This window comes from Bacillus rossius, chromosome 1 (assembly GCF_032445375.1).
Source record: "Bacillus rossius redtenbacheri isolate Brsri chromosome 1, Brsri_v3, whole genome shotgun sequence".
In the NCBI taxonomy this organism is placed as follows: domain Eukaryota; kingdom Metazoa; phylum Arthropoda; class Insecta; order Phasmatodea; family Bacillidae; genus Bacillus; species Bacillus rossius.
In genome coordinates, this window is record NC_086330.1 from 372967222 (window position 1) to 372994191 (window position 26970).

General features: G+C 40.1%; 1 protein-coding gene across 1 annotated transcript in view; it reads right to left on the reverse strand.

Moving 5' to 3' along the window:
* Positions 1 to 64: 64 nt before the first annotated feature.
* LOC134528487 (uncharacterized) overlaps positions 65 to 26970 on the reverse strand; it is a 54984-nt gene continuing 28078 nt past the window's right edge. The window contains exons 2-3 of the mRNA XM_063362139.1: positions 8500 to 8558; positions 65 to 6379 (exon numbers count right to left, since the gene is read on the reverse strand). Of these exons, the coding sequence (XP_063218209.1) occupies positions 2135 to 6379; positions 8500 to 8558 (4304 nt within the window). The 3' untranslated portion in view covers positions 65 to 2134. The remainder of the gene's footprint in view (positions 6380 to 8499; positions 8559 to 26970) is intronic.

Genomic DNA, 26970 nt, shown 5'->3' on the forward strand with positions numbered 1-26970 from the left:
ATGGATTTCATAATTAAATTCATTAATTTGGGTGTAATTTAGGACTATAAATATAGTTATAATTTAATAATAATATTTTATTATTTTCACAATACAATAGTATCATATGAAAGTACAAAGGATGTCTTATTAGCTGCACTTTATCACACTGCAATATTGTATTTGACAGACAGAGGTTAAAAAAAACATATGACAGGTTATAATCCCCGTTAAAATAATTCAAATAGTTTTGCAAAATATATATAAAATCTCATAAATGTATACATATATTTTTTTCAAAAATGTTTTACTCTGGATCCTAGGTAATTCTATAACATCCAATTACAGCTACTGCCAATCTACAAACACACTTATTACTATTTTACACTAAGATATGTTGGCAAAATATTTATATTTAAATCAAAACCAAGAAAAAGCATTCTGCAAATCTTGTGCATGTCATATTTTTTTGCCCAAATAGCGTTATGAAAGAAACAATTAAAAGTTAACTGTAAACACGCACATTATCATATATATTAATCTGTAAACATTAAGTTATTTGTGGCACAAATATAAAACATAAAAAATACTACATAACGTAACATATGATTAACATTATTTTATACATTCTTTTGAAATAAACGACCAGCGCCCAGGCAGTATTGCGACTCTTTGGCCAATTTTGTCTCCTAAGGGAGTAGTAGTATTCTTAATTGTTTTGCTTCTTATATTTCGTGTTTATGCACATGATAGTAAGTTAATTCATAATATAACAATTTTTTTCTTACTTAACAAGTTATTCAATGGCGTTTATGAAAGTAAAGAAAAATTTTCGGTCAGTCCTAGCAAGTACTGAATTCATGAAATTCGTGCGACAGTGATTTACCCGTAGATAAAGAGTAAAAAGCTCACGGAGTGTTTGGCCAGAAGGCCAACGCATTCTTGGCTACATGATGACTGACATTTAGTTGGCGTGTCAGTTACAAGTGTGTTCGACTAGGGCAAGACGTCAGCTTGAGTACTGAATGTTTCGCACTGACTGAGTTTCGTGCCGGACGTGTTAGCTGCAGCCAAGAAGGAAGCGCTGACAGATTGTATAGTATAACACAAAATTAGACACAGGATTATGGGATTGTGAAATTGTTAAATTGCCAACTATAATTTACAGAATTATTCATTCGAATAATTTGTAGAGAACAGAGATCTAATTAAAGTTATTTTACAACGTTATTGTGTTAACTTTTTTTCTGAAACCTGAGATTACACAATATATAAATATAAAAATACGTTTACCCACTGAAAAGCTAATCTGGCTGATTTTAAAAAAAAATTGTTTATTCACCTTATTTGAACTGGGTAAAACACTCAATAAACATATCTTGAGGGGTGAAGCTCATATTTTCAATAGTTTCTTGAATATTCTTGATGTAAATAGAACAAAACATGTATAGAATAATGGTTTTGGTCAAATTGAGATATTTAGACCACTTTATTTCCTTAAGTTATTTTGGAATAAACTTAATGAAAGTAATTTTTTGTTTAATTATTCCTTTCCTTTTATTAAAATAATTAACAAAAACAATTTATTCCAAGACTATTTTAACTTACTACGTGAATAACAGAAAGTGTGTATACTGTGATGGAAATGTGATTAGAAGCGGAGATGAAGAATGAGTGTATTCATTTTATAGCTCTTATTTAGATGGTATGGTAATGGTGTTTATCCTATTTTTCATGTTACACAACTTCGTACACGGTCACAAACGCTTATTTATTAGTTAAATACTAACGAGAAGCGTTATTGCAGTACTGATACCTATAACTATACTTACAAAAAATTACCAAAGGAATTATTATGTCTTATTCAAGACTAGCAGTAAATTGCGAACTACATTAAGAAAAACAAATGAAAGTAAATTTTCAGTGAGTAAATGGTGACTGCATACATATGTGATATGTCAAAATTTGCAAGGTATATTTTGCCATTTTAATGAGCCACGTCATATTTGAACAAAGTTAAACAATTTAAGATTTAATTCAGTCAGAAGAGTCCCATCATGTATGAACCTACAGAAACACTTTTAAATAGAAGGCACATGAATCACATTGAGGCATTTAAATATCACAATCATGTCATTATCACTCGAAGAAAAATTTAGTTCGTTCCAATTTTCCTTTCGGTGACTGCATTTTCTTCTGCGGCAGTCTTAGCTGGAACGTTACCTTTTGTCTCTTTGCCCGAGTTGTTTGACGCGGTTGCCTTCTTCGACAACCCTTTAGTGTTCTTGATGGTGAGTCGCCAGGCGATCTTGGCCCACATGCTGACGAGAGAAGTCCACAGGTGTCTGGTGGAGGGGTCGCACACCACGAAGAACAGGAAGGCGACCAGGCCCTGCGTCGTCGCCGTCAGACAGAACAGGAAGGAGAACACGACGTTTTGGCTCACGACCAGCATCAGGCCGAAGAACCACGACAGACCGAGCAAGGAGAACAGAAGCACCCCGAGCCTCAACTGGGACAGGATCAACCCTCTGTCCGGAGTCGACCTCAACTTGCCGTCTGGACCCCTCATGATACTATTGATTACCTTCACGAAGACTATGAAATTAATACTGATGATGATAGACGCCGGAAAGACAACACCTGCGTAAAGATAGATTCCTGTTGGATAGCACATGGACGTCTTGTAAGGCGGTACGTACGATTGTGGTGTTATTATTAAGAGTATCGCTACTGGTATGACAGGAACACCCCAACCAAACAAGGCAGCCTTTAAGAAAAACCTATTGGGTCGGGTGTTGCCCAGCACTTTAACGTATCTTTGGAACTGGAGGAAAGCTGTTACCAGCATCCACGTGAACCCACACATAATAGAGTAATGGCGAATGACACCTCCAACTATGCACAGTATCTCGTCAGTTGCTGCTCCATCGTTGCTGGTGGAGGAGTTACTGTTCGTGGACGAGACGATGAGGTTGTCGTCGAAAGCAGTGTCGTTGGAATCATTTTCCCCAACAACTTCGAAAGTTGTCTCGGTGTTCGCGATGAGGAACGTGGTCATCTGCAGACCGATCGCCAGGGCGAGTTGCAGCAGTATCTTCGTTCCTGGCTTGTCTCGCCACGACCGGAAAACTGCAGCGGTCACGATGATGCCCAGGATGCCGAGGAGGGACAAGCTGCAACCCGTGATGCTGATGATGTCCAGTGCCTTTTGGTGTTTCAGCAAGTACACGACTTTGGGGTTGAGCACCGCTTCCGACGAGAGTCGACTTTCTTGCCACTCGTAGGCCATGGGCCCCAGAACCAGCTCAGCAAAGTGCGTGAGATGCGTACACAAGCAGACATCCACCGCAGAGGAGTCATTTCCAGTGGAGCTGCCGGCGAAGAAACAACCTTCCGACGACCAGCCACCCAGCGACAAGGAAGGTGACGAGCTGTTGAAAGAAAAATCCCAGAACGCGCACTTGTGTGCGTTGGGAACAGCGTTCTCTGTCGAATTTATCAGCGGCCTGAAAAATATGGAAATTGGCACGGGCAGGTCGGACTCCAAACCGGGAATGGACACGCTCACAACTCGACTGCCCACAAGACTGTCGCTCCTGTTCTCAGTTCTGTGGTACTGATGCCTGCTGTGAAACAGAATGTCATCATACAGCACGAAAATAACAACGAAAGGCTTCCTCCCACGTAATTCATACGGCTGTTCGGATTCACAAAGATCGATGTTTGCCGAGTCACTGCAATTGGCGGTGCTATTGTCGCTGGTAATTATTTGGTTAAGCAGCTCGTCTGGCACCCATGTAGCAACTTCTATATCATCGGAAAACATAATAGAGTCCATTGTTTCGTTGGAATTCAATGGGACAATGTCATAATCATTGAAATTTTTTGTGTAGAATGTCGTTTCTTTTTTTCGTGTAATGGCCAGACCTGAAATATTGGATTGCGTAGGATCCGATATTTGGACAACTACTTGTGGCGTCACACATAAAATAACCCCTTTATTTTCTTCTATCCTTGCGGTAAGAGTTATGAAGTTCAGTATCGAATCTAAAGCATCAAGAAGCATATTGGTGGAATTCAGAAAGTCTTGTGACATCTGAACAGTTTGTCTGTCTGCTTCATTCACACAGTCTATAATTCTGGTAATTGCTTCAAGTTCAAATATGTCATCGCTGCTAGAAAGAGTTTCACTAGATATACGAGCTAAATTTTGCATTACACGGGCAAGATAGTAAATATCAGCTGGCACAAGCCAAGAAAAGTTTTCTGTGGTAAGCTGAGAGATCTCCACTGCTATTTCGGTCGATGACTTGTTCCTGCCTCTTTCCGATTCATTCACGAGGTTTTGCAGTCTTGTGGTAATCAAGGAACCATTGTTATCTGAACAAGATCCCGTAGTCTCTCCCCATACACCGCCCAAGAGAAAACTTCCCTCGCATTTTCGATGCACAGGTATTCCATGCTTATTAAGACATATTTCTTTTGGAACAGCTGTATATCCAAACTGAGTAAAGTCCCAGTGAAGAACTTGACTATTTTCTTCTGTTATAGATTCAGGGCATCCTTCTGTGCTCAGAAATGATACCAAGGAATAATAACTGCGATTTGATGACAAAATTTTTTTCAATGTCAACAAAGTATCTTTGAACACAAATTCATCTTTAAATCCTCTTATATTCAGTCTCAAATGCAAAACTAGTCTGAGAGTGCCATTATCAGAAAAGTCAATTATTTTAAGAGGCCTTATGTCCGAAACACTGGTGCGCGTGGATTTATTTTCTATGGTGCCTTTTATATCTTTGGCTATTTTGGCATAAATGTCAGAAAATGTTGAGTCACATATTGTAGCACCCAGTGTGATATTACATATTCCATGAATATCTACTACTAGAGAAAATAGGTGGCCAGGTCTAGATCCAAATATAAGTATCTTTTTGCTTCGTTCAAGCTGAAAGGATGAAACCATGTGACCTTCGCACCAGTAATGTCCTGAATTTCTGTTGAGGTTCAGTATGTATACAGATGTCTCCATGTTGATGTTTATATCGGACATAACGTTGTTTACATCGAAGGAACTGAACGCAGGTAAGTTACCAACAGTCCAGTGCTTGTGCCAGTGGCTTATCACATTAACTTTGTTTATGAACGTCCCTGAAGAATCTGTGAAACAGTTGAAGCCCCTGTCCTCCGAAGACCTCTTCCACAGTCCCCTGGGAGAGAACACGCTGAAGATGAGTTTGTTGGATTCGTAGTTGTGCCGCAGAGAGAACGTGGTGTGAGGAACGCTCGCGTTGAACTGGCAGATGAAGCAGTCGAGCGTCGGGTCGTCCACCAGTTTCCACGAGCCCTCCTTGTCCACGGCTCCTTTGCCGTCGCTCTCGGAGTGGTCCTCGTCTTCGTCCCAGTTGACGTACTGCACGTCGACGGACTTGTTTCCCGACACGCTCCACTCGAAACCGCCGCCACTCTCCTTCCTGCGCAGGCCGATCCAGCAGTGGGAGTGGTCCGCGTCCAGCTTCGAGTCGTCCAGGATCTCCTCCAGCAGGTAGTTCTGGAAGGGCGAGGGGATGGTGGCGAGGTGCCCGCCCAGCTCGGAGCACTTGGCGCCGGCGTCGGCCCACGTGGTGGTGCCGTAGTTGACGCCCAGACACGTGGTCTGGTGCTCCCCCGAGTAGAGCGACGTGAAGCTGTCCTCCGGGCAGGCGAGCTGCGTCACGATCTTCTTGGAGAGCTTCAGGTGGCAGACCTCGCTGAGCGGGCGGCGGCACGCGTCCGTCTCCAGGGTGGCGTCCGAGTCGGCGTCGACGGGGACGTTGAGGCGCAGGCACTCCCCCTGCAGGGAGCTGCGCCCGGCGGCCCAGGACACCGCCAGGTCGCCGGGGACCTTGAAGCGGGTCCCCCACCGGGCACCGGGCAGCCTCAGCAGCAGCGGGCCGTAGGCCTCGTGCCTCTGGACGGGCAGCCACACCTGCCACACCCCGGACTCGCGCAGCAGGCCCATCAGGTCGTCGAACTCGTCGTGGTGCAGGTCCAGCACGTAGTTCTCATAGCCCGAGGCGAGGCAGGCGTCGGAGTAGCGCCGCGGCTCTGTGACCAGCAGACACACGCGGGCGTCGTGCAGCTGCGCGCTCCTGTAGGGCGCCGGGCACTTGTCGGCCTGCTTGTAGGAGGGCTGCGTGCGGTGGCAGGTGGGCGGGGTGTCCGGGACCCACGACGGGGACCTGGAGGAGCCGTTGCGCAGACACAGGCGCGAGAGGACCTCCCCGTGCGGGCCGAGGCACAGCGGCTCCGTCAGCACGCGCTTCTTCCTGGGGAAGGACTTCCTCCAGGTGACCGTGGTGTCATCGTCGCCTCGCGGGTGCAGCACCCGGGACGTCTCCTCGGGACACTGGAACAACTGCGACCCCGCTCTGCTGACATCTGGCGGGTTGTCTAGCAACTGGCTCCATCTTAGCGTGAGCACCACAAACTTAACCTAGTGTCTCGTATACATGTGCCATGTAATTAGAGACTGGAAAAATTCGCGCTTTCGATTACCTCTAGGATAGACTCCACAACCCCCTACACACTCAGGCAAATGCTACCTGCTCATTGGCTACTGACTCGTGACACCTGTCTACTGGGACGCTGGCGATTCGATACTTTTTTTGGTTGAAGGTTGTCCATTGGCTCAAAGTCCTTCAGATAAACTGTAAGCCAATCACAGAAGCAATATAAAAGGTACAGTTGTTTGGATTCTAGCATATTGTGAAATGAATACGCGAAATTTTCCGGTCTCTGCATATAACACATTGCATTTAGTGTCCCTATACATTATTTCAAATTAATGAGGAAATAAAAAGATCACAGTGGTTACTAACTCGTCAATTTTATGATTAGTAATTCTCTTCGCTACCACTGTAAATGGGTTTATATTAGTTTTGAAAGTAACTCGCATTAAAATGTGCAAATATAGATTTTAGAAGTTTTTTTTAGCTAAGCGCGAAGGAAGTATGACTATAAAACATATATAAATTTATTAACATAGGTAGAGCATATTTATTAATAAACTTGCCAAAGTATTACTATTAATAAAGTTTTCTTAAACATTAATATTAACTTAATTTTTCAAAATTATCTTTGATGGAACGATTTCATTGAAACAAAAAAGCAAGCGCCAATAAACAAATAAGTGAAATGCTTCTAAACGCTAAATTGTTACATGCACACACTTCATTGAAACAGGATTCGGGGTCGTCCTAAATTCTTTTAAGTATAAAGTATAATTGTTTGTTAGTCTTATCTTGCATTTAGTTAAAGAAAAAATATTATGGAAACTTACATAGTATAATTTATGTTTTTTAAATAAACGATACAATAATTTACTACATAAAGCCTCGCGGTACAAAAATAAATCATTTATTCAACCGCACCGAGGACGTACTTTTCCGGAAAGTGGTTTACTGTTCACACTGCGGGAACTCACTCGAGCATCTGAGTGTTGAACAGTGACAGCCAATTAGACGTGGGCACGTCCGCGGCCTACCCGGTATTCGAACCCAGGATATAGTTGTTATATATTAGCACCTCAGAGACTCCGGTTACAGATTTTTTAAAAAATGGTTGTCTGTAAAGTCGATTTACGGACGATAGTTTAACGTGACAACGTCATAACAAAACATTGATGAAATGATTGCATACTTTTATGAATAAAATTTAATCATTTATATTGAATTATCACCATTTTGTATGGATACAATGAAGGAGTGAAATGAAATCTACAATTTAATTGATAAATTTACTTTTATTTGCACTAATTAATTCCAATATGTTTATTAATTTAACGATGATATTATTTTAACTATAACTTTTATACATGTTTGCTATTTAACTTCTTCCAATCTGTGTTATTCTGTTAAAGATAGGACGATGATAGGAAAAGTAGGAAACGAATGGGAGTGTTTCAAGTTTAATGTGCCTCGAAAAAGTCAAATCGATGGTTGTTCCAATCGAGTGGAAGAGAGATAGATGCGGCGCAAGCGTACAGTGAGCGTAACGGGACAATGTGCGTAACGGGACAATATGTCATCCTTTTTTGTGCGTGCAGCCGGCGTTCATCGATTTATTAGACGTTGTCACGTCAAAAAAATCTTCTTGTTCAAGGTAGAAAGTTTTATAAATTTATATGCCTAAAAATGTAACCCTGATTAATAAATTGTTTTATAAGACATCAGTTTTTATTTATTGGTTTCAATAACGTTTAAGGCCCAATTAAATTTTCAATCCTATTATGAACTGAGAGACTTCAAATAACTTGTTTGGTTTTTGATCTAACCATGTGTATTTGGTTATTGTTCTAAATCTAATTAGTATTAGAAAATTTAATTGATATTCTAGAAACAAAGTTGGACCGAAAATTTTGGAAACCTATTTTAATTCTTAAATTTTTTAAGGGGGTTCGAAAGTACGATGTTCAAATGTTTGAAGTAGCTCGTAAGAGCGGCAGCTGTACAGACATTGTGTGGACATTGGCCTTACATCTTCGTCGCTGCCCTCGCCGGCCGCTCCCACCACAGCGAGCAGCAGCAGGCAGAACGCTGCAACACACGGACACGAGGCGTCAGTCAGCTGTGCATAGTGCGGGCCAGATGTCTGGCGGACGCGCAGTTTGTTGTTGATGAGCGGTAGACTAAAGTGGGACTGCAGGGGAAGTAGAGGAAGGGAATGTGTATAGTGCAGGACAAATGTCTTTGCGAAAGCACAGTTGGTTGTTGATGAGCGGGAAAGAAGTGGAAGTAGAGGAAAGGAATATATACATAGTGCGGTGCAAATGTATTTGCGAACGCACAGTTGTTTGTTGATGAGCGGGAAAGAAGGTGAAGTAGAGGAAGGGAATATATAAATAGTGCGGGGCAAATGTCTTGCGAACATACAGTTGTTTGTTGATGAGCGGGAAAGAAGGGGAAGTAGAGGAAGGGAATACATACATAGTGCGGGGCAAATGTCATGCGAACGAAAAGTTGTTTGCTGATGAGCGGGAAAGAAGGGGGAAGTAGGGGAAGGGAATATATACATAGTGCGGGGCAAATGTCTTGCGAACATACAGTTGTTTGTTGATGAGCGGGAAAGAAGGGGAAGTAGAGGAAGGGTATACATACATAGTGCGGGGCAAATGTATTGCGAGCTGTGTGTAGGAAGATGGGGAGTGGGAGATAAGCATGACGAAAGGTGAAATAGAGGATGGGAATACGTATACAAGTGATGAAGCCAAGCCGTAAGCGTCGAAAAAGTGACAAAGTAATTCGCAGTGATAAGTGAGTGTTATTAGCAATGTAACAAAGACCAAGATGTTAGAGACAAATGTGTTTCATTTATTATTTATTGATACGCGTATACAAGAACCAATGTCATTTCAATAATCGATGGTTTTTTTGACAAAATATTTCTAACCTGATTGGGTTGAGTCAGTAGTTTTGGACTTCATAGGGCTTGCCTCATTTCGGATTATGTTGTTTTTTTTGTTTTTTTCAAAAAAAAAGAATTTAAATACAGCTATGGTGCCCATCTCGCCACGATTTTGCTCATTATCATGACTGTTACTGCACATACCACGGATTCTGGGCTGAAGCCGCGTCTGTTTCTAGTTAGCGTAGCCAAAACACACACAAAGTACTACCTCAGTTCAATCATAGATGCTTCCAGCTCAAAACCGACACTTACTAGATGCTTGGCAGGTTATTCATCATTTCAAAATAAACATATCCTTATGTAGAGTGAAGTCATTTTTGTCGATTTGGAGGACGTGTTTCTGATAGAAATGGAAATTTCGGAAAAACCCACGTATTGCTAGAGACCGGAAAAATTCGCAATTAATCTCGCGATAGGCTAAATTACAAATAGTTATACCTCAGTGCTGCCTCTCCTATTGGCTCACAACTCACCTGGATGACTCTGGGCCAATGAGAAACACCCGACCAAAGCTTTGTCGAATCACAGGCTGCTACAATGGGACGTCTCACAAGACAGCAGCCAATGAGTGGGTGACATTTGACCGAGTGTACGTAGAACTGTGGAGTTCATCCTGGAGGTCATTGAACCCGCGAATTTTTCCGGTCACTACGTATTGCAAATGTTTGTGAGAGATTTGAAACAACGAAGTAGCGTCAAGCAGAGATGCTGTCTAGCTTGCAAGCTAGACAAGTCTCGCGTCTGCACGTGAGCGACTCGGGATTGAGCTACAGTTTGCAATGTGACCTCGGTACGCCTTATCCGGCGGTGCGCAGCCTCGACAGTCGCAGTGCAGCCAACTATCCGAGCTGTGCTCCACCGAGAACAGCAGCGTGCTTCACCAGCTGTTCTGTGCTGCCCCCCCCGCGGGAACAGCTGCAAAGCTTGACAGCTGAGCTTCACTTCCACCAGAAATACCGTTATATATTCACTAGCTGAGCTGTACTGCAAAGGGGAATAGAAGTATCTCTCAATATATGAGACCGGAAACAGAAGTATAGTTCACTAGCTGAGATATACTGGAAAAGAAAACGAATAAAGTTCACTTGCTAAGATATACTGCAAAAGAAAACGATTATAAATCACTTGCTGATCTGTATCCCGGAGATAACAGTGTAGTTATCTTGTTCAGCTGTTCTGCACCGGGAATAGCAGTATAGTTCACCAGCTCAACTGTACTGCAACGGAAATATCTGATCATAACAACTTTCTTTGAGTAACTTCTAAATATAATGAGGATATAATTATCCAAATGTAATAACACTAAGTGTAACCAACAAAAACAGTTTACTAATTGTAAAAAAATAATCCATTTCGGCACAGCCTACAGGCGTAGGTATATTTCGGAGCACCTATTTCTTCTGGAAACGTTTTGGAAAATTCTATAAAATTCTGGAACATTTCAAGAGCTCAATGAACATAAACTTCTATAATTATGTTCCCCAATATTCCAAAAACGTTTGATGAAACATTTTCTCATATTCCATGCAGCTAACATATTTTGAATATTTTTGGCTCAATGCATCCAAGCATTAAATATCTCAGAACGGTAGTAAAATTAATTACAGAATATTGCATTAATTGTTTGAGGGCAGAAACGTATTTTTACTTATTTTGTATAGGGTATAAACTATTAATGGGCACTATAGGTGCATTTAACATATGAATAATTTGATTGATAAACGTAGAGTTCTCGTCTTACAAATAATCTCTGACTCTTGGCCTATCTTCAAACTTTGAATGTGTATCTTAACGGCAGTTGGCGTTCGACGGGAGTCACTTTGTCTGAGTCCTCGCGATGGACATCTGTAGAGACATGCAAATTTCTGGATTCATTTCGCGATAGGCTAGCATCAAAACAACTACACCTTTGTACCGCTTCTGCGATTGCCCCACATTTTATCCGGGGAACTGTGAGCCAATGGGAAACACTAAACCAAGAAAGTGCCGAATTACGGACAGCCTAGTTGAGACGTCTCACGCGTCAGTGGCCAATGAACAGGTGTCATTTCCGCGAGTATTTAAAGGACTGTGGAGTCTATCCTAGAGGTCAATGAATCCGCGAATTTTGCATGTCTCTAGACATCTGTAATGACAGCATCTCCTAGACAAGACGGAAGCTGCTTCGTTTTCAAACTACGATTGCCGTTGTGTGATTTATAGGGACCGGAAAAATTCGCGGTTTCAATAGCCTTCAGGATAGACTGCACATTCCCCTGTACACTTGGGCAAATAACGCCAGTTCATTGGCTGCTGACCTGTGAGTCGTCTCAGCTGGTTTGTCTGTGATTCGATCCTTCTTTGGTTGAGGGTTTATAATTGGTTGAGATTCGTACAGATGAACAGTAAGCCAATAGCAAATCATCTAAAAGGTATATGTATTTGACTTCTAGCCTATCGCCGAATGAATCCGCGAATTTTACCGGTCTCTAGTGATTTATCATTCTTCACGAGCGAACAACTTGGACAGGCTGTAAACGAGGTGATCTTTTTTGACGCGAATACGTCTTTAAATTTGTTTCCATAGTGGGAGGGCAATTCAAAAAACGAATGATAACAAATTCGGGGGATACATTTCAGTGTTGCAGCTACATATCTATCATCTTCATCCAAAATTTAATCACACCACCGAATAGCTAAAGGATTAAAGAATTCGCTACGCTAAGTCAGAACTGTGATGCATCGCGTGCGGTGGAGTGGGAAGCGCCGCCATTTTGAGGTCATTTTGTTGCGTTTAGAGATTTCCATTTAGTATAATGTTTGACTCGGAGAAGCTACGACGTTCGTTTGAGTTTCAGTCGTTAACTCTTGTCAAACTCTATCGATTGCATATATAAAACATTAGTGTAAAATAGTTACAGTGAATATATATGGTGTTAAAATAAAAAAATAGCATTTTTTATATTTTTAATAGAAAATATTACCTGTTACGTACACGTATTCACGCACAACACACGGCCGTGTCCATGACACAGCCACACCCCATTTGTTTTTAGCAATTTACATTTACACATTTTTCTTCTTCAACTTTTATAAATAATACGAAAAATATAAACAACTAAAAACAAAGATTCGTGGCTTACATTTAGTTTAAATGTTATTCACCTTTTGCTAAATTTTTCACTGTCATACACAGTCAGGACAGAAGCACCTATTTTACAGAAAATACTTTACTCCACTGTAAATTTTAATTTTGTAAATGGAACAGAAATGTTCTTAATTAAGTTTATTCATAAATTTGTACATTTACATGAAAACAACTGTATCACTACAATATAGTGTTCGCAATAATTCTGGGTCGGATTCTTACCAGGCAATTATGGTTTGTGTTTATCCCAGTACCTCCAATAGTTAATATAAATAACTGCGCACTTTAATAAACATAACAACACCAAGTTATGTACAATAATGGAATACTCGATTATCTTTTCCATTGTTTAAAAAACTATGCTTGAGTGAAACATCAATGAAAATATAAAAAAAAAAATATATGCGCCAATTTTCGTAAGAAATACTCAGTATTATCTCGAAAAAACGAATTTCATATATGCAAAAATAATCACAGCCATGTGCTGTATAAAGTTACAATAACTTTCTTGTCTCATTTCACACTATTTCTGGACAACTGGTTTGAAAAAGGATCTTTTGTAAAAGTACAGAAAATGTTTTTCTGTGTAGTAAATCCTCTCCCCGTAACATCAGAGACGTGTACAGGAAGCAGCAAGGAAGAAGAACTATAATGTCGAGGCTATAATTATTAATGCATCAATAACTAATGAATGCCTATGTGTCGTCGATGCGTGGATCATTAGGGAATGGAGTGCATGTACCATGGCGAGGTGACCACGTGATAACAGGCGCTCGTTAAAAAAGAGCGCTCGTATTTTTTTAATTAATATTTACTAGAACAATACTAGTAGAGTAATTAGTGGTTATCGATTAATTTGCAGCATTGATCACGTTGGATTGTTTATGGTGCTGAAAATGTAGTGCTTAAGAAATTTAGAAACACTTTTGTGTAATTGATACTTAACGTACGTACTTTATGACTAGATACCGGAAAAATTCGTAGATTCATTTCACGATATGCTAGAATCCAAATAACTGTATAATTATATTGCTTCTGTGATTGGCTTACAGTTTATCTGAAGGACTTTGAGCTAATGAAAATACCTTCAACCAAAATAGTATTGAATCGCAAGCGTCCCAGTTGACAGGTGTCACGAGTCAATAGCCAATGAGCAGGTGGCATTTGCCTGAGTAGGTAGGGGAATGTGGAGTCTATCCTAGAGGTCACCGAAAGTGAGAATTTTTCCAGTCTCTATTTATGACTCATGGGTAGGGACCGGAAAATTCGCGGATTCAATGACCTCTAGGATAGCCTCCATTATCCTCTGCATTTCTCAAGTAAACACGCGTGTTCATTGGGTACTAAATTGTGAGGCGTCTCCACTAGGTAGCTTGTGATTCGACGCTTCTTTGGTCGATAGTCTCTCATTGGCCCAGAGAGCTCTAGTTAAACTGCGAGCCAAAAGCAGAACCAGCAGAATTGTACACATGTTTGAATTTCAGCCTATCACGAAATGAATCCACGAATTTTTCCGGTCTCTACTCATGGGACTTCTCAATATGCTTACAATTTTCATCGTTAACGCAACTAGGTAAAATTAATTCAGTTATTGCATGAAGTGATTCGCCCATCATTCTCACTCCCACGCCTAAAACTATAGCGCGTCTCATCTTACGTTTGCGGTTTCCATTTAGATTGGCATTTGCGCTCTCTTTCCAATGCCCAATTTCGGACATTAGCGCTGTTGCCAGATATACATATATTAGAGCAAAAATGTTAGACACATCTTTGTAAAGTAACTACATTAAAAACAAAGTATCAGGAAGTATGTATTTCGTAAAGTAAAATTAGGAATGAGAATTTTGGAAGTAAATTTTCCTTTTGTATTTCATTAAGAGCATCATCTAATAATATTTTTTTTTTATTTTTTTTTAGGCGTAATTGAAAGACGGTCTCTTAGTTTTTTTTTACGATTTAGTCAACAACTTTTTACATAATTTAATATTAAATTGTATTTTCTCTTTTGAGCATTTAATGGAATACCTAGTTATTAATAGTGACCGAAAACTACAAATATTTCTACTGTGAAGTTATATTTGATGTTTAGCATTAAAATATAATTTTTTTCCTAATGAATAGTACAGTAGTACTGTCAATATACACTTATTTATGGTCTTAAAACAATATACAAATAGTACATTTGAAAAAAAAAATTAAAACTTATTATTAGAGACATGCAAAATTCGCGGATTCATTTCGCGATAGGCTAGCATCAAAACAACTATACCTTCGTAATGCTTCTGAGATTGGCCCACATTTTATCCGGGGAACTGTGAGCCAATGGGAAACACTAAACCAAAAAAGTGCCGAATTACGGACAGCCTAGTTGAGACGTCTCACGCGTCAGTAGCCAATGAACAGGTGTCATTTCCGCGAGTATTTAAATGACTGTGGAGTCTATCCTAGAGGTCAATGAATCCGCGAATTTTGCAGGTCTCTACTTATTGTGTTTACCGGCGGTATAAAATATGTAATTTTATAATGTTAACAAGCCTGGCGGTATTCAAGATGTAATTTTCTAATGTTAACAAGCCTGGTGGTATTCAAAATGTAATTTTCTAATGTTAACTAGCCTGGCGGTATTCAAGATGTAATTTTCTAATGTTAACAAGCTTGGCGGTGTTCAAGATGTAATTTTCTAATGTTAACAAGCCTGGTGGTATTCAATATGTAATTTTCTAATGTTAACAAGCCTGGCGATATTCAAGATGTAATTTTCTAAAGTTAACAAGCCTGGTGGTATTCAAGATGTAATTTTCTAATGTTAACAAGCCTGGCGGTATTCAAGATGTAATTTTCTAATGTTAACAAGCCTGGCGGTATTCAAGATGTAATTTTCTAATGTTAAGAAGCCTGGCGGTATTCAATATGTAATTTTCTAATGTTAACAAGCCTGGCGGTATTCAAGATGTAATATTCGAATGTTAACAAGCCTTGTGGTATTCAAGATGTAATTTTCTAATGTTAACAAGCCTGGCGGTTATAAACCTGGCACCAGAGCAGCCGATGGACTGCGTTCGAAGCGTGGGACAAATGATAGCTAGAGACCGGAAAAATTCGCGGTTTCGATTAGCCTTCAGGATAGACTGCACATTCCCCTGTACACTCGGGCAAATAACGCGAGTTCTTTGGCTGCTGACTTGTGAGTCGTCTCAGCTGGTTTGTCTGTGATTCGAGCCTTTTTTTGGTTGAGGGTTTATAATTGGTTGAGATTCGTCCAGATGAACAGTAAGCCAATAGCAAAATCATCTAAAAGGTATATGTATTTGACTTCTAGCCTATCGCCGAGTGAATCCGCGAATTTTTCCGGTCTCTAATGATAGCTGCTCGCTTCTGTCCGCGCGCGGCGAAGCGAACGAGAACTGTCGTGGTATTCGCCGCGGCTCCGGTCGATAGAGCACGCCGGGGTAACTTATCGCAGTCTCGCTACGTGCCGACGAGTGATACGTCAATAGACCTGCCACCCGCCCCCAACCTCCTCGCAAAAATCCTTACTTTTTCCTCGTTGCATTCGACATCAAGCACGGCTGACTGCTATCGCGGAGTTTTCCACCAATCGCAATACTGCAGAGACCGGAAAAAATTCGCGATATCATTTCGCGACAGGCTAAAATACAAATAGTTATACCTCAGTGCTGCCTCTGCTATTGGCTCACAACTCACCTGGATGACTCTGGGCCAATGAGAAACGCCCGACCAAAGCTTTATAAGAATCACAGGCTGCTACGTTGGGACGTCTCACAAGACAGCAGCGAATGAGTGGGTGGCATTTGACCGAGTGTACGTAACACTATGGGGTTCATCCTACAGGCCATTCATTGAACCCGCGAATTTTTCTGGTCCCTGCGGCATTAGCAGGTTCCTTCATAGGCAACTGGACTTTCTTAAAAATTACTACATGGACTTTCAGAACTGTCACAAAAATAGTTCAAGTTTTTAAAGTATACATTTTTACATCAATATATAAATTTAATAAGAATATATTTTTGGGGGGAAATTAAGATAAATTAATCATACAAACAATTTACTATTTAGAAGGTTTTATGACAATAATAATACTCATAATGAGGGAATTTTTTAAACAAAGATTTAACCCTAGAACCCATACCCGTGTGCAAAACAATAAGATACACGGGTTTATAACAAAAAAAATTTTCACTTGATACCATGTCATAATGGATTTTACATCATTTTTACAGGTTAACAAAAGAATAATAGAATATTATTTTTTTGTTACATCAGAACATATGATATATTATGGCTGTCCTGGTAAAATGTTGTTTTCCCGCGTAATGTATTATAAAAAATAATTATTTAAACAGAAATAACCCTAATTTGTGCGAAGGAAAAACTGTTTTACAGAAAGATATAATAGATATAAGATTAAAACATTGTACATACTTAACTGGGCGATTATAAGGATAACATTTTTAATGATGTGAAACATTGATTGGAATTATTGCGACAACTAATGTAGTTGCTTCGGTACTTCGTACGAGTATCAACAATTTGTATTCCCGGTTTAACAACTGTAAGTGAAGCCATTCTGTTTCTTATTTCTTGGGACCGGAAAAATTCGCGGGTTCAATGACCTGCAGGATGAACTCTCATAGTTCTACGTACACTCGGTCAAATGTCACCCACTCATTCGCTGCTGTCTTGTGAGACGTCCCAACGTAGCAGCCTGTGATTCTTATAAAGCTTTGGTCGGGTGTTTCTCATTGGCCCAGAGTCATCCAGGTGAGTTGTGAGCCAATAGCAGAGGAAGCACCGAGGTATAACTATTTGTATTTTAGCCTGTCGCGAAATGTATTCGCGAATTTTTCCGGTCTCTAATTTTTTTTTATTGAATATCCGGGCTGTGCCTATTTCCCCCGTAAGTGCTGAATGTTGACAGTCTTCCACGAGGGCTATGCAGGTGGATACTCCACACAAAGCAAACCTACTTCATGGTCCAGAGCTGATACGCCCCACTCTCCCAGAACTGCAGGTGATAGCTTCACAGCCTTCCACGTCTCCTTCACGAGAAGCCTAAGATGTACATCAAGTTCTGTCCCTGCCCGAACACGCCCGAATATTCACCTTCGGCCAAACTCGGGATTTGTTTCATTTTTGCGCAGGAAAAAATGAATTCAAATATTAAAAGTGGTCGGTTAGGTTAGCTACATTAAAACACTTTAAAACACTATGGACGGTTAGTTAGGTTAGTATAGCTACATTAAATAAACAGAGAAATATAAATATAAATAAATAAACCCGAGGTTGGCCGAAGGTGAATATTCGGGCGTGTTCGGGCACGGACAGAGCTTGATGTACATCTTAGGCTTCTCTCTCATTCAACTCCCCCCCCCCTCCCCTGGTTCGGTTCAAAATCACGCCGAGAAATGGTTTCTTCGATGCAAATAAAACAAATAAATAAATAAAGGTGGTCTGTAAAGTCGGTTTACGGACGATAATTTTTTCGTGATAACGTCATAAGTAGGGACCGGAAAAATTCGCGGTTTCAATAGCCTTCAGGATAGACTGCACATTCCCCTGTACACTCGGGCAAATAACGCCAGTTCACTGGCTGCTGACTTGTGAGTCGTCTCAGCTGGTTTGCCTGTGATTCGATCCTTCTTTGGTTGAGGGTTTATAATTGGTTGAGATTCGTACAGATGAACAGTAAGCCAATAGCAAAATCATCTAAAAGGTATATGTATTTGACTTCTAGCCTATCGCCGAAAGAATCCGCGAATTTTTCCGGTCTCTAGTCATAAGAAAACATTGATGCAAAATTGCATACTTTTAAATTTTCAAATATATATATATATATTTACAGTTTGTACAAATTTAAATTTAAATAATTTGTTTAAAAATAATCACCAACAATTAGTTATAGAAATAAACTGAAATCAAATCAATGTCAATAAATTGTTAGTTTGAAATGACTAAGTTGGACAAATAAATAAAAAAAATTTAAATTGCTGCTTTTAAATAGCACGCTTTAACCTGTTTGATATTATAGAAGATTTTTCTCGCACGGTGGTTGGCCGGTTCTTGCACGCTCGGCTCAGGCGGAACGTGACAATGAGTAATGCTTTTTAGTGCGTGCAGCCGGCGTTCATCGATTTGTAAGATGTTATCACGTCAAAAATTGAAATATTATTTACTTGATGCGACAAAATATCCTGTTGTCCCATGCAAGTTTCTTGTGTACAAAAAAAACAACCTTTTTTTGTGTTTTCTTTGAATGATTCTTGCAATGGAGAAAGAAGTTTGAATAAAATCATTATGGATGTACACCATTCCTTGTTCGCATTGTATTTCATACATAAAACAACGAAGAACGGACAGAGAAAGTTGAATACACAAACAAGCAGAAAACCAGCCAAAATCTCAGCCTATGTCAGATGTTGAATGTAAAGACAGTACAGAGGATTTGTCGAAGGGAAAAAGTCATATTACCACAGTAATATCTGTGCTGTCTTTACATTTAACGTTTGACGTATGCTGATTTTGGCTGGTTTTCTGTAAGTTTGTGTATTCATATTTCTCTGTCCGTTCTTCATGTTTTCTTTATGAAAAATAGTGAAAACTAACAATGGTGTGTGCTCGAAATAACAAATTACTTGGTTTTTTTGTGATGCTATGTGTAGAGACCGAAAAAATTCGCGGATTCATTTCGTGATAGGTAGAGACCGGAAAAATTCGCGGATTCATTTCGTGATAGGCTGAAATTCAAACTTGTGTACAATTCTGCTGTTTCTGCTATTGGCTCGCAGTTTAACTGGAGCTCTCTGGGCCAATGAGAGACTATCGACCAAAGAAGCGTCGAATCACAAGCTACCCAGTGGAGACGCCTCACAATTTAGTACCCAATGAACACGCGTGTTTACTTGAGAAATGCAGAGGATAATGGAGGCTATCCTAGAGGTAATTGAATCCGCGAATTTTTCCGGTCCCTAGTGATAGGCTAAAATTCAAACTTGTGAACAATTCTGCTGGTTCTGCTATTGGCTCGCAGTTTAACTGGTGCTCTCTGGGCCAATGACAGACTATTTACCAAAGAAGCGTCAAATCACAAGCCACCCAGTGCAGACGCCTCACAAGTTAGCACCCAATGAACACGCGTGTTTGTTTGAGAAATGCAGAGGATAATGGAAGCTATACTAGAGGCCATTGAATCCGCGAATTTTTCAGGTCTCTAGCGATGTGTCTTTGAATTAGCCGTGATGGAAAATTCCAAGAAAAGCACGCAGAGATGTATCTCACTACAAGTACAGAACTGTTTAATCTGAGCGTAGATATCGCCTGAAAGCTCTTGGTCCATGAACTACACAAACGACGCGTTATCTCTTTACCTAAAGCAGTTCGCTGTCACCATATGGCAGCGCCTGATTCTGCTGAAGACCTTGTAATTACGAGGCAGTGTTCCGATATCGCCTTTATCGCCACCAGCAGATAGCCATGTCCAAGCACTTGCTGTTTGCACGGATAGAGGGCAGGCATTCATCACACGTCGATGTCAAACGAAAACAATAAGTAGGGACCGGAAAAATTCGCGGATTCAATAGCCTTCAGGATAGACTGCACATTCCCCTGTACACTCGTGAAAATAACGCCAGTTCATTGGCTGCTGACTTGTGAGTCGTCTCAGCTGGCTCGTCTGTGATTCGATCCTTCTTTGGTTGAGGGTTTATAATTGGATGAGATTCGTACAGATGAACAGTAAGCCAAGAGCAAAATCATCTAAAAGGTATATGTATTTACTTCTAGCCTATCGCCGAATGAATACGCGAATTTTCCCGGTCTCTGGAGATAATGGTTCGCTGGCCGCACAGTAGACCAAGAAGCAGACGGCTGAACGGGCGCGAGAAAACAGCCACCTCGGAAGTCAGCAACCCACTTAGGAGGGCGAATTGTAACGTCTGGTGGAATTAAAGAAAGCGACGGGAGTTGTCACAGAACAACAAGTTAATGCGGTCTCCAAGAACGCTGCAATAATTTACATGTGTTCACCGCAGGCAACGTTTTATGTAACGGTCTTTTTTTTAAACCTTCTCTTGTTGCCTGTTTGCGGGAGTCTTCCAAGGTCAGCTTGCTCTAGTTAACGGCTAGTTTAAATATAAAGAATGTCTTGTAGCTTCAAGCTCATTTACATATTAGTTTCGAATCTATTCTTTAACCATGAATTTGTACAAGCAAAATTTGCATTGTTATTCTATCAGTCTTTAATTACTTAAATGACCAAGTTTGTAATATTATTGATACATGGATCACACTTATAATTAAACAAGCCCTCGTTAACCCTGAGTTGATAACTAGACGTAGACATCTACCGTATGTTCCTGTTTATTTATTGACTGAACTTGTGGGAAGATATTTTTCTACACTGGGCTAGGCCGATTTTAATGTGTTTCTATACCACGAAAACCGTAAATCGCCAAGCTAGAAACAACTCCACCAAAGAAGGAATTAAGTTATTGAAGGGAAATCTTAAGTCTTTAATAAAAGACACATGTACATACATATATAGGACAACTATATCCACCAATAACTAGAGACCAGAAAAATTAGCGTATTCATTTCACGATATCCTAGAATCCAAACAACTTTACCTTTGTATTGCTTCTGTGATTGACTCACAGTTTGTGTGAAGGACTTTGAGCCAATGAAAAACCTTCAACCAAAAAAGTATCGAATCGCAAGCGTCCCAGTTGACAGGTGTCACGAGTCAATAGCCAATGAGCAGGTGGCATTTGCCTGAGTGTGTAGGGGGTTGTGGAGTCTATCCTAGAGGTCATCGTAATCGCGAATTTTTCCGGTCTCTACCAATAACCAACACTTAGCATCGAAAAGACGCAATAATGAAATGTTAGTTTAATATTTCTGACATAAATTTCATACAGTTAAAGATCACCATGCAAGCTTTGTAGAGGGTTGTGAAGTCAATCACGCTGCCGGAAGAGAAACTATTTAGGGACAAAAATTGCGTATCGGGCTCCGATGCGGTCTGTTCATGTCGGCAGGATTTCTTTCCCAACCGGCTCTTAGTGACGCAAGGGGGTGATTAGCAATCTTCTTTATAAGTAATTAATGCGCGCCGGCGTATGTCTCGTTATATATAGGCTACTGATACCACATCCAGTGTCTGTGCATCAGTCCGGGTTCCGCCGCTGCGCTGTCTGACCGCCGATTGGCGGGCATACTTCAGCAGGGAGAGTGACTTATCTCCTGCAGTGCACTACCGCCGAGAATGGCCCTGCAGAAATGCCAGCAGCCAATGGAATCACGGCTTGTATGTAGTGATCGTGAGGCCAGCAAGTCACCTGCAAGTTGCTGAGTACGCTCGGTACAAACTGTCCAGGGATCTTAGTAAAATTTACCGTTATATATTTTTAATTTGCACTGAGTTCAGTTACTTTGAACATGAATCCAAAAAAAAAACTATCTTGGCATACTAACAAAACGTTCGAAAAGTACAGCAAGAACACTCTTATTTTACCTACGTGTGTTTTTAACGTGACGTCTAATAAATCGATGAACGCCAGCTGCACGCAAGAAAAAGTGTCCCGTTAAGCACATTGTCCCGTTACGCTGTGTCCCATTACGCTAATTGTACACTTGCGCCTCATCTATCTCTCTTCCACTCGATTGGAACAACCATCGATTTGACTTTTTTGAGGCACATTAAACTTGAAACACTCCCATTCGTTTCCTACTTTTCCTTTCATCGTCCTATCCTTAACAGAATAACACAGATTGGAAGGAGTTAAATAGCAAACATGTATAAAAGTTATAGTTAAAATAATCTCTTCGTTAAAGTAATAAACATATTTAAATTAATGAGTTAAAATAAAAGTAAATTTATTAATTAAATTGTAGATTTCATTTCATTCCTTCTTTGTATCCATACAAAATAGTTATAATTCAATACAAATTATTCAATTGTATTCATTAAAGTATGCAATCATTTCATCAATGTTTTGTTATGACGTCACGTTAAACTATCGTCCGTAAACCGACTTTACAGACAAGCAATTTTTTTTTAGAACGAAACATGCAACTTGGAAGTCGAAATAGAGCTTAGTTTCTACGAAGATTCATTTGTTTGAAATTAAAAAGGAACTCTTCGTTCATTTGGGTTAAAAATTTTTGTGGAAATGACCGTAAATCTACTATAATTTCTATCAGTGTAGAAACAACAGAGTAGAAACTAACTGCAGGAAGTTTTTGCTTTCCTTCTACGAATAAGAGTCTCAGTAAAAGAAGGTTTGTTCGTAGCTCCAGATAACTGGATCCTCGTAGATCTCTTATGTTCTGTTGAAGCAGGGTCGACATGCACGCTCACACGAAGATAACCCAAGGAGGCTGTTGTTAGTTCACTTCCAAATAAAGTAAACCTAGTGTCTGTAAAGCTACGAAGATATCCTGAAATTTACGAATATACAAAGGTAAATATGTCATATCACAAATTATGCTTAGCTGTAGTTAAATTGTAGTATTTCGTATAACATTATACTTATATTTTATGAATTATGTCTGTAATAAATTCAATTTATTAATTTACTTTTTTCAATTTACCTTATTGGCTTTGATAAATTACATTTTTATCTTATATATATATTTTTAATTTCTAAACATTTTAACATTTACTATTATTTTGAAAAATTAATTTATATTTTATTTTTTGAAAAGAAATGTTTTCTTTATCTTGGTTATTGTTTTTTATTTAGGTTAACTTAATATATAATCTTAAGTTAAGGTGAATAAATACGAAAGAGTTGCACGTAAAATCAGCTTTAAACCGATGAAACTCGTGCAAAAATTCCCATTTGTAAATTATACTTTTCAGTTTGTAAGACCATGAGCTATGACCTGAGTGGAACACGTGTTACTTATGTTCTATCACAAACCAAAATATCATAAAATAATGAGGGTTGAAGGAACGGTCTTTATTTATTTTCGAATTACAAGCCTGCTAAATTTGTTAATTTATTTTGTAGATGGCTATCACCATCTATAGGTTGGCCTGAGCCCTTGTATTTAAAAATAAAATTTCGACAAAAGTTAAGTGACAGAAATTTCAATAATTCGTTCAGTCACGCTTAGCTTGAAACTCTTGAAAGTTATTCCGAATATTCCATTTGGATACTGGTTTTTGCAACTCACCCTACAGTACTCTATTATATAGAGACCTGCAAAATTCGCGGTTTCGATGGCCTTCAGGATAAACTGCACATACCCCTGTACACTCAGGAAAATAACGCAAGTTCATTGGCTGCCGACTTGTAAGCCGTCTCAGCGGGTTTGTCTGTGATTCGATCCTTCTTTGGTTGAGGGTTTATAACTGGTTGAGATTCGTCCAGATGAACAGTAAGCCAATAGCAAAATCATCTAAGATGTATATGTGTTTGAATTCTAGCCTATCACCGAATGAATCCGCGAATTTTGCAGGTCTCTATAGTATTAATATTAGGGAGAATAATTCATTAAGAGTCTAAACACTTTCAGTTTCGTTCAGAATAAATGGCCATTCTCTATGGCAGCAGTTAGCTAACTTAAATTCAACCAAGCCTCCAGTGAACGCAGTGTTGCCAAGTCTGGCCACTGGGCTTGCGATACTTATGGCCCGTCTACAATAGCAATGTCCTAAACTGTGTCCGAAGGACACTCGTCGCTGATTGGTCCACGTGACCCTCTGACGTCATGCGTCAGTGAGCGAAGGTCCGAACCTACCTGGTCCGAAGACATTCGTCAATTTGAACTTTTTGTACCAACCTGTGTTCTTCGGACACAGAAAAAGAACAGAGCACTCACGATATTTTAATGTTTGGTTCCCGTTTGAAAACGTGGTGTTTGTTTTAGTTATTGAAGGAAATTGAAGGTTTATGTCACTTATAACTTACATAACTTCAATCTCAAACTACAAAGCATCAAAACAATAAACAAAAACATTTGGTTTGGCACATTTACTGCGCTCTGGTGACAACTTTAGAAATCAATACATTCGGACATCGGACATCGCAATTGTGGACAGGGCAGTTTTCGGTGAGACAATGTGACGTCACTCACATTCGTATAAGGACACGGACCACGCACAGGTTCGGACTATTGTAGACGGGCTCTTATAGAACTCTGGGCTTGCAAGTCTGAACCATCCTCGCAGCGGCCTCCTTCTGGAATGTACTCTCCGAGTGTGTGAAGGGTGTTTCCACAAATACTTTCAGGTTTCCCGGGACTGCTCCGCGGAATGTTTGCGGGCGTGAAAAGCGGCATTATCTTTATGATGACGTCATAAAAAGCGCTGGGTCGCCGCTTACATAAGCAAGCTCCAGCGAGCTGTAAGATAACAGGACAAGGAGTCTGTAGTCTCTCGCTTCGTTTGAATATGTGCCTTAAATATGAAAAGGAATACACCGTTTCGGTAAGGCGGTGTCCTGGCGTTTCGTTCATATTTGTTGCGAAGGTAACTTTAACTAAGGAAAATTAAGACGACAATGGTTTTAGATTGCCACTTAAAAATTATTATGAAATCAAATAACAAAATTTTATGCTTTTGAAAAACTAATTCAAAGGAAGACTGATCTAAATTTGTGATTTCTAAGTAAAATGAAAGCTCTTGACCGTCACTCACTTAAGATGTATACTGGCTTGCAACTCGGTAGGGATGTTCTTTACATTGCACACACTTTAACTTAACTCGGGGTTTTCCTAAAATCAGCCTCCAAGGTGGGTCACAGGAGCTTTTAATATTATGGGGCTTTAATCCCTTTCCCCGGCACATTTTCCACCACAACCTGACCTACTGGACCGGAAACACACTAAATCAAAAAAGAATACTTTTTTTTTAAATTTTCGAAATTTAAGGTCATTAACCCCTCTCTCCTCCGAGTGGGAGAAAAGTCTAACCCTGGGCACGTTTCCTATCATGACCCGACCTCGGAAACACTCTAAATCGAAAAAAAAAATATGTTTTTACAATTGTTTTATTTAAGGGCCTTAATCGGTCCCCTTTCCGGGCAAATGTTTTACCATAACCTGACCTTTTGGATCGGAAACACTCCAAATCGAAAAAGCATTGATTTTTAAAATTTTTGAAATTTAGAGAAAATAATTCCCCCCTTCCCCTAATGGTATACTCAACCCCGGGAAAAATACCCATCATGCCCCGACCTCATGGATACATGGTACTATGGTTATTACCCATAACTCGAAATTAGTGGTTTTTTGACTCTATGAACCCCCCACTCCCCCTTAACACTGAAGTCTTAAATTATCGAAACATTGTATTTTCAGAGGTTATTTATTTGTATGACAAAATTTTAACACACTCGGACGCCGAAAAGTGAGTAAAAATTTAAAGGAAATATTTTAGTACATAGTTCATTAATACATACAGGTCAAGCTAATAAAAGAGTGGTAAAAAACATTTTAAAATTTTATTATTTCTTCGAAAATAATAACTGAACTTAAAGATGGCGGACATAATTCAAAATAGCGGAATCAGAATCATTTTATTATAAAAATTTTGTTATAATTTAATTATATTTTTTAATCATCCCGATTTTTTGACAATAATAACGGATTTTTAAAATGGCACGCAAACTTCAAAATGGCGATATCGGTGTGCATCAAATAAATTTATTGTTATCAGAACTAAACAAGTATGTACAATTTCAGTTCGAGCGGAAGGGGTTTGAAATTAATTTACAAATATCGAACTAAACCGACAAACAAACATGTGAAGTGAAACAATAGCATTGCTGATATTCAACTGGTCATAAATGCCCAAAGACTGCCTTCGCGAGCGAATGGACTGCGTACCGAGACTCTAGGTCACCGCGAGCTTAAAGCCGTTAGTTCGCAAGGACTCGGTCCACATGCAAGCTGGGAGCTCGGTCCACAGACAAGCTGAGAGCTCGGTCCACAGACAAGCTGGGAGCTCGGTCCACAGACAAGCTGGGAGCTCGGTCCACAGACAAGCTGGGAGCTCGGTCCACAGACAAGCTGGGAGCTCGGTCCACAGACAAGCTGGGAGCTCGGTCCACAGCCAAGCTGGGAGCTCGGTCCACAGACAAGCTGGGAGCTCGGTCCACAGGTAAGCTGAGAGCTCGGTCCACAGGCAAGCTGAGAGCTCGGTCCACAGACAAGCTGAGAGCTCGGTCCACAGACAAGCTAGGAGCTCGGTCCACAGACAAGCTGGGAGCTCGGTCCACAGGCAAGCTGAGAGCTCGGTCCACAGACAAGCTGAGAGCTCGGTCCACAGACAAGCTAGGAGCTCGGTCCACAGACAAGCTGGGAGCTCGGTCCACAGACAAGCTGGGAGCTCGGTCCACAGACAAGCTGAGAGCTCGGTCCACAGACAAGCTGAGAGCTCGGTCCACAGC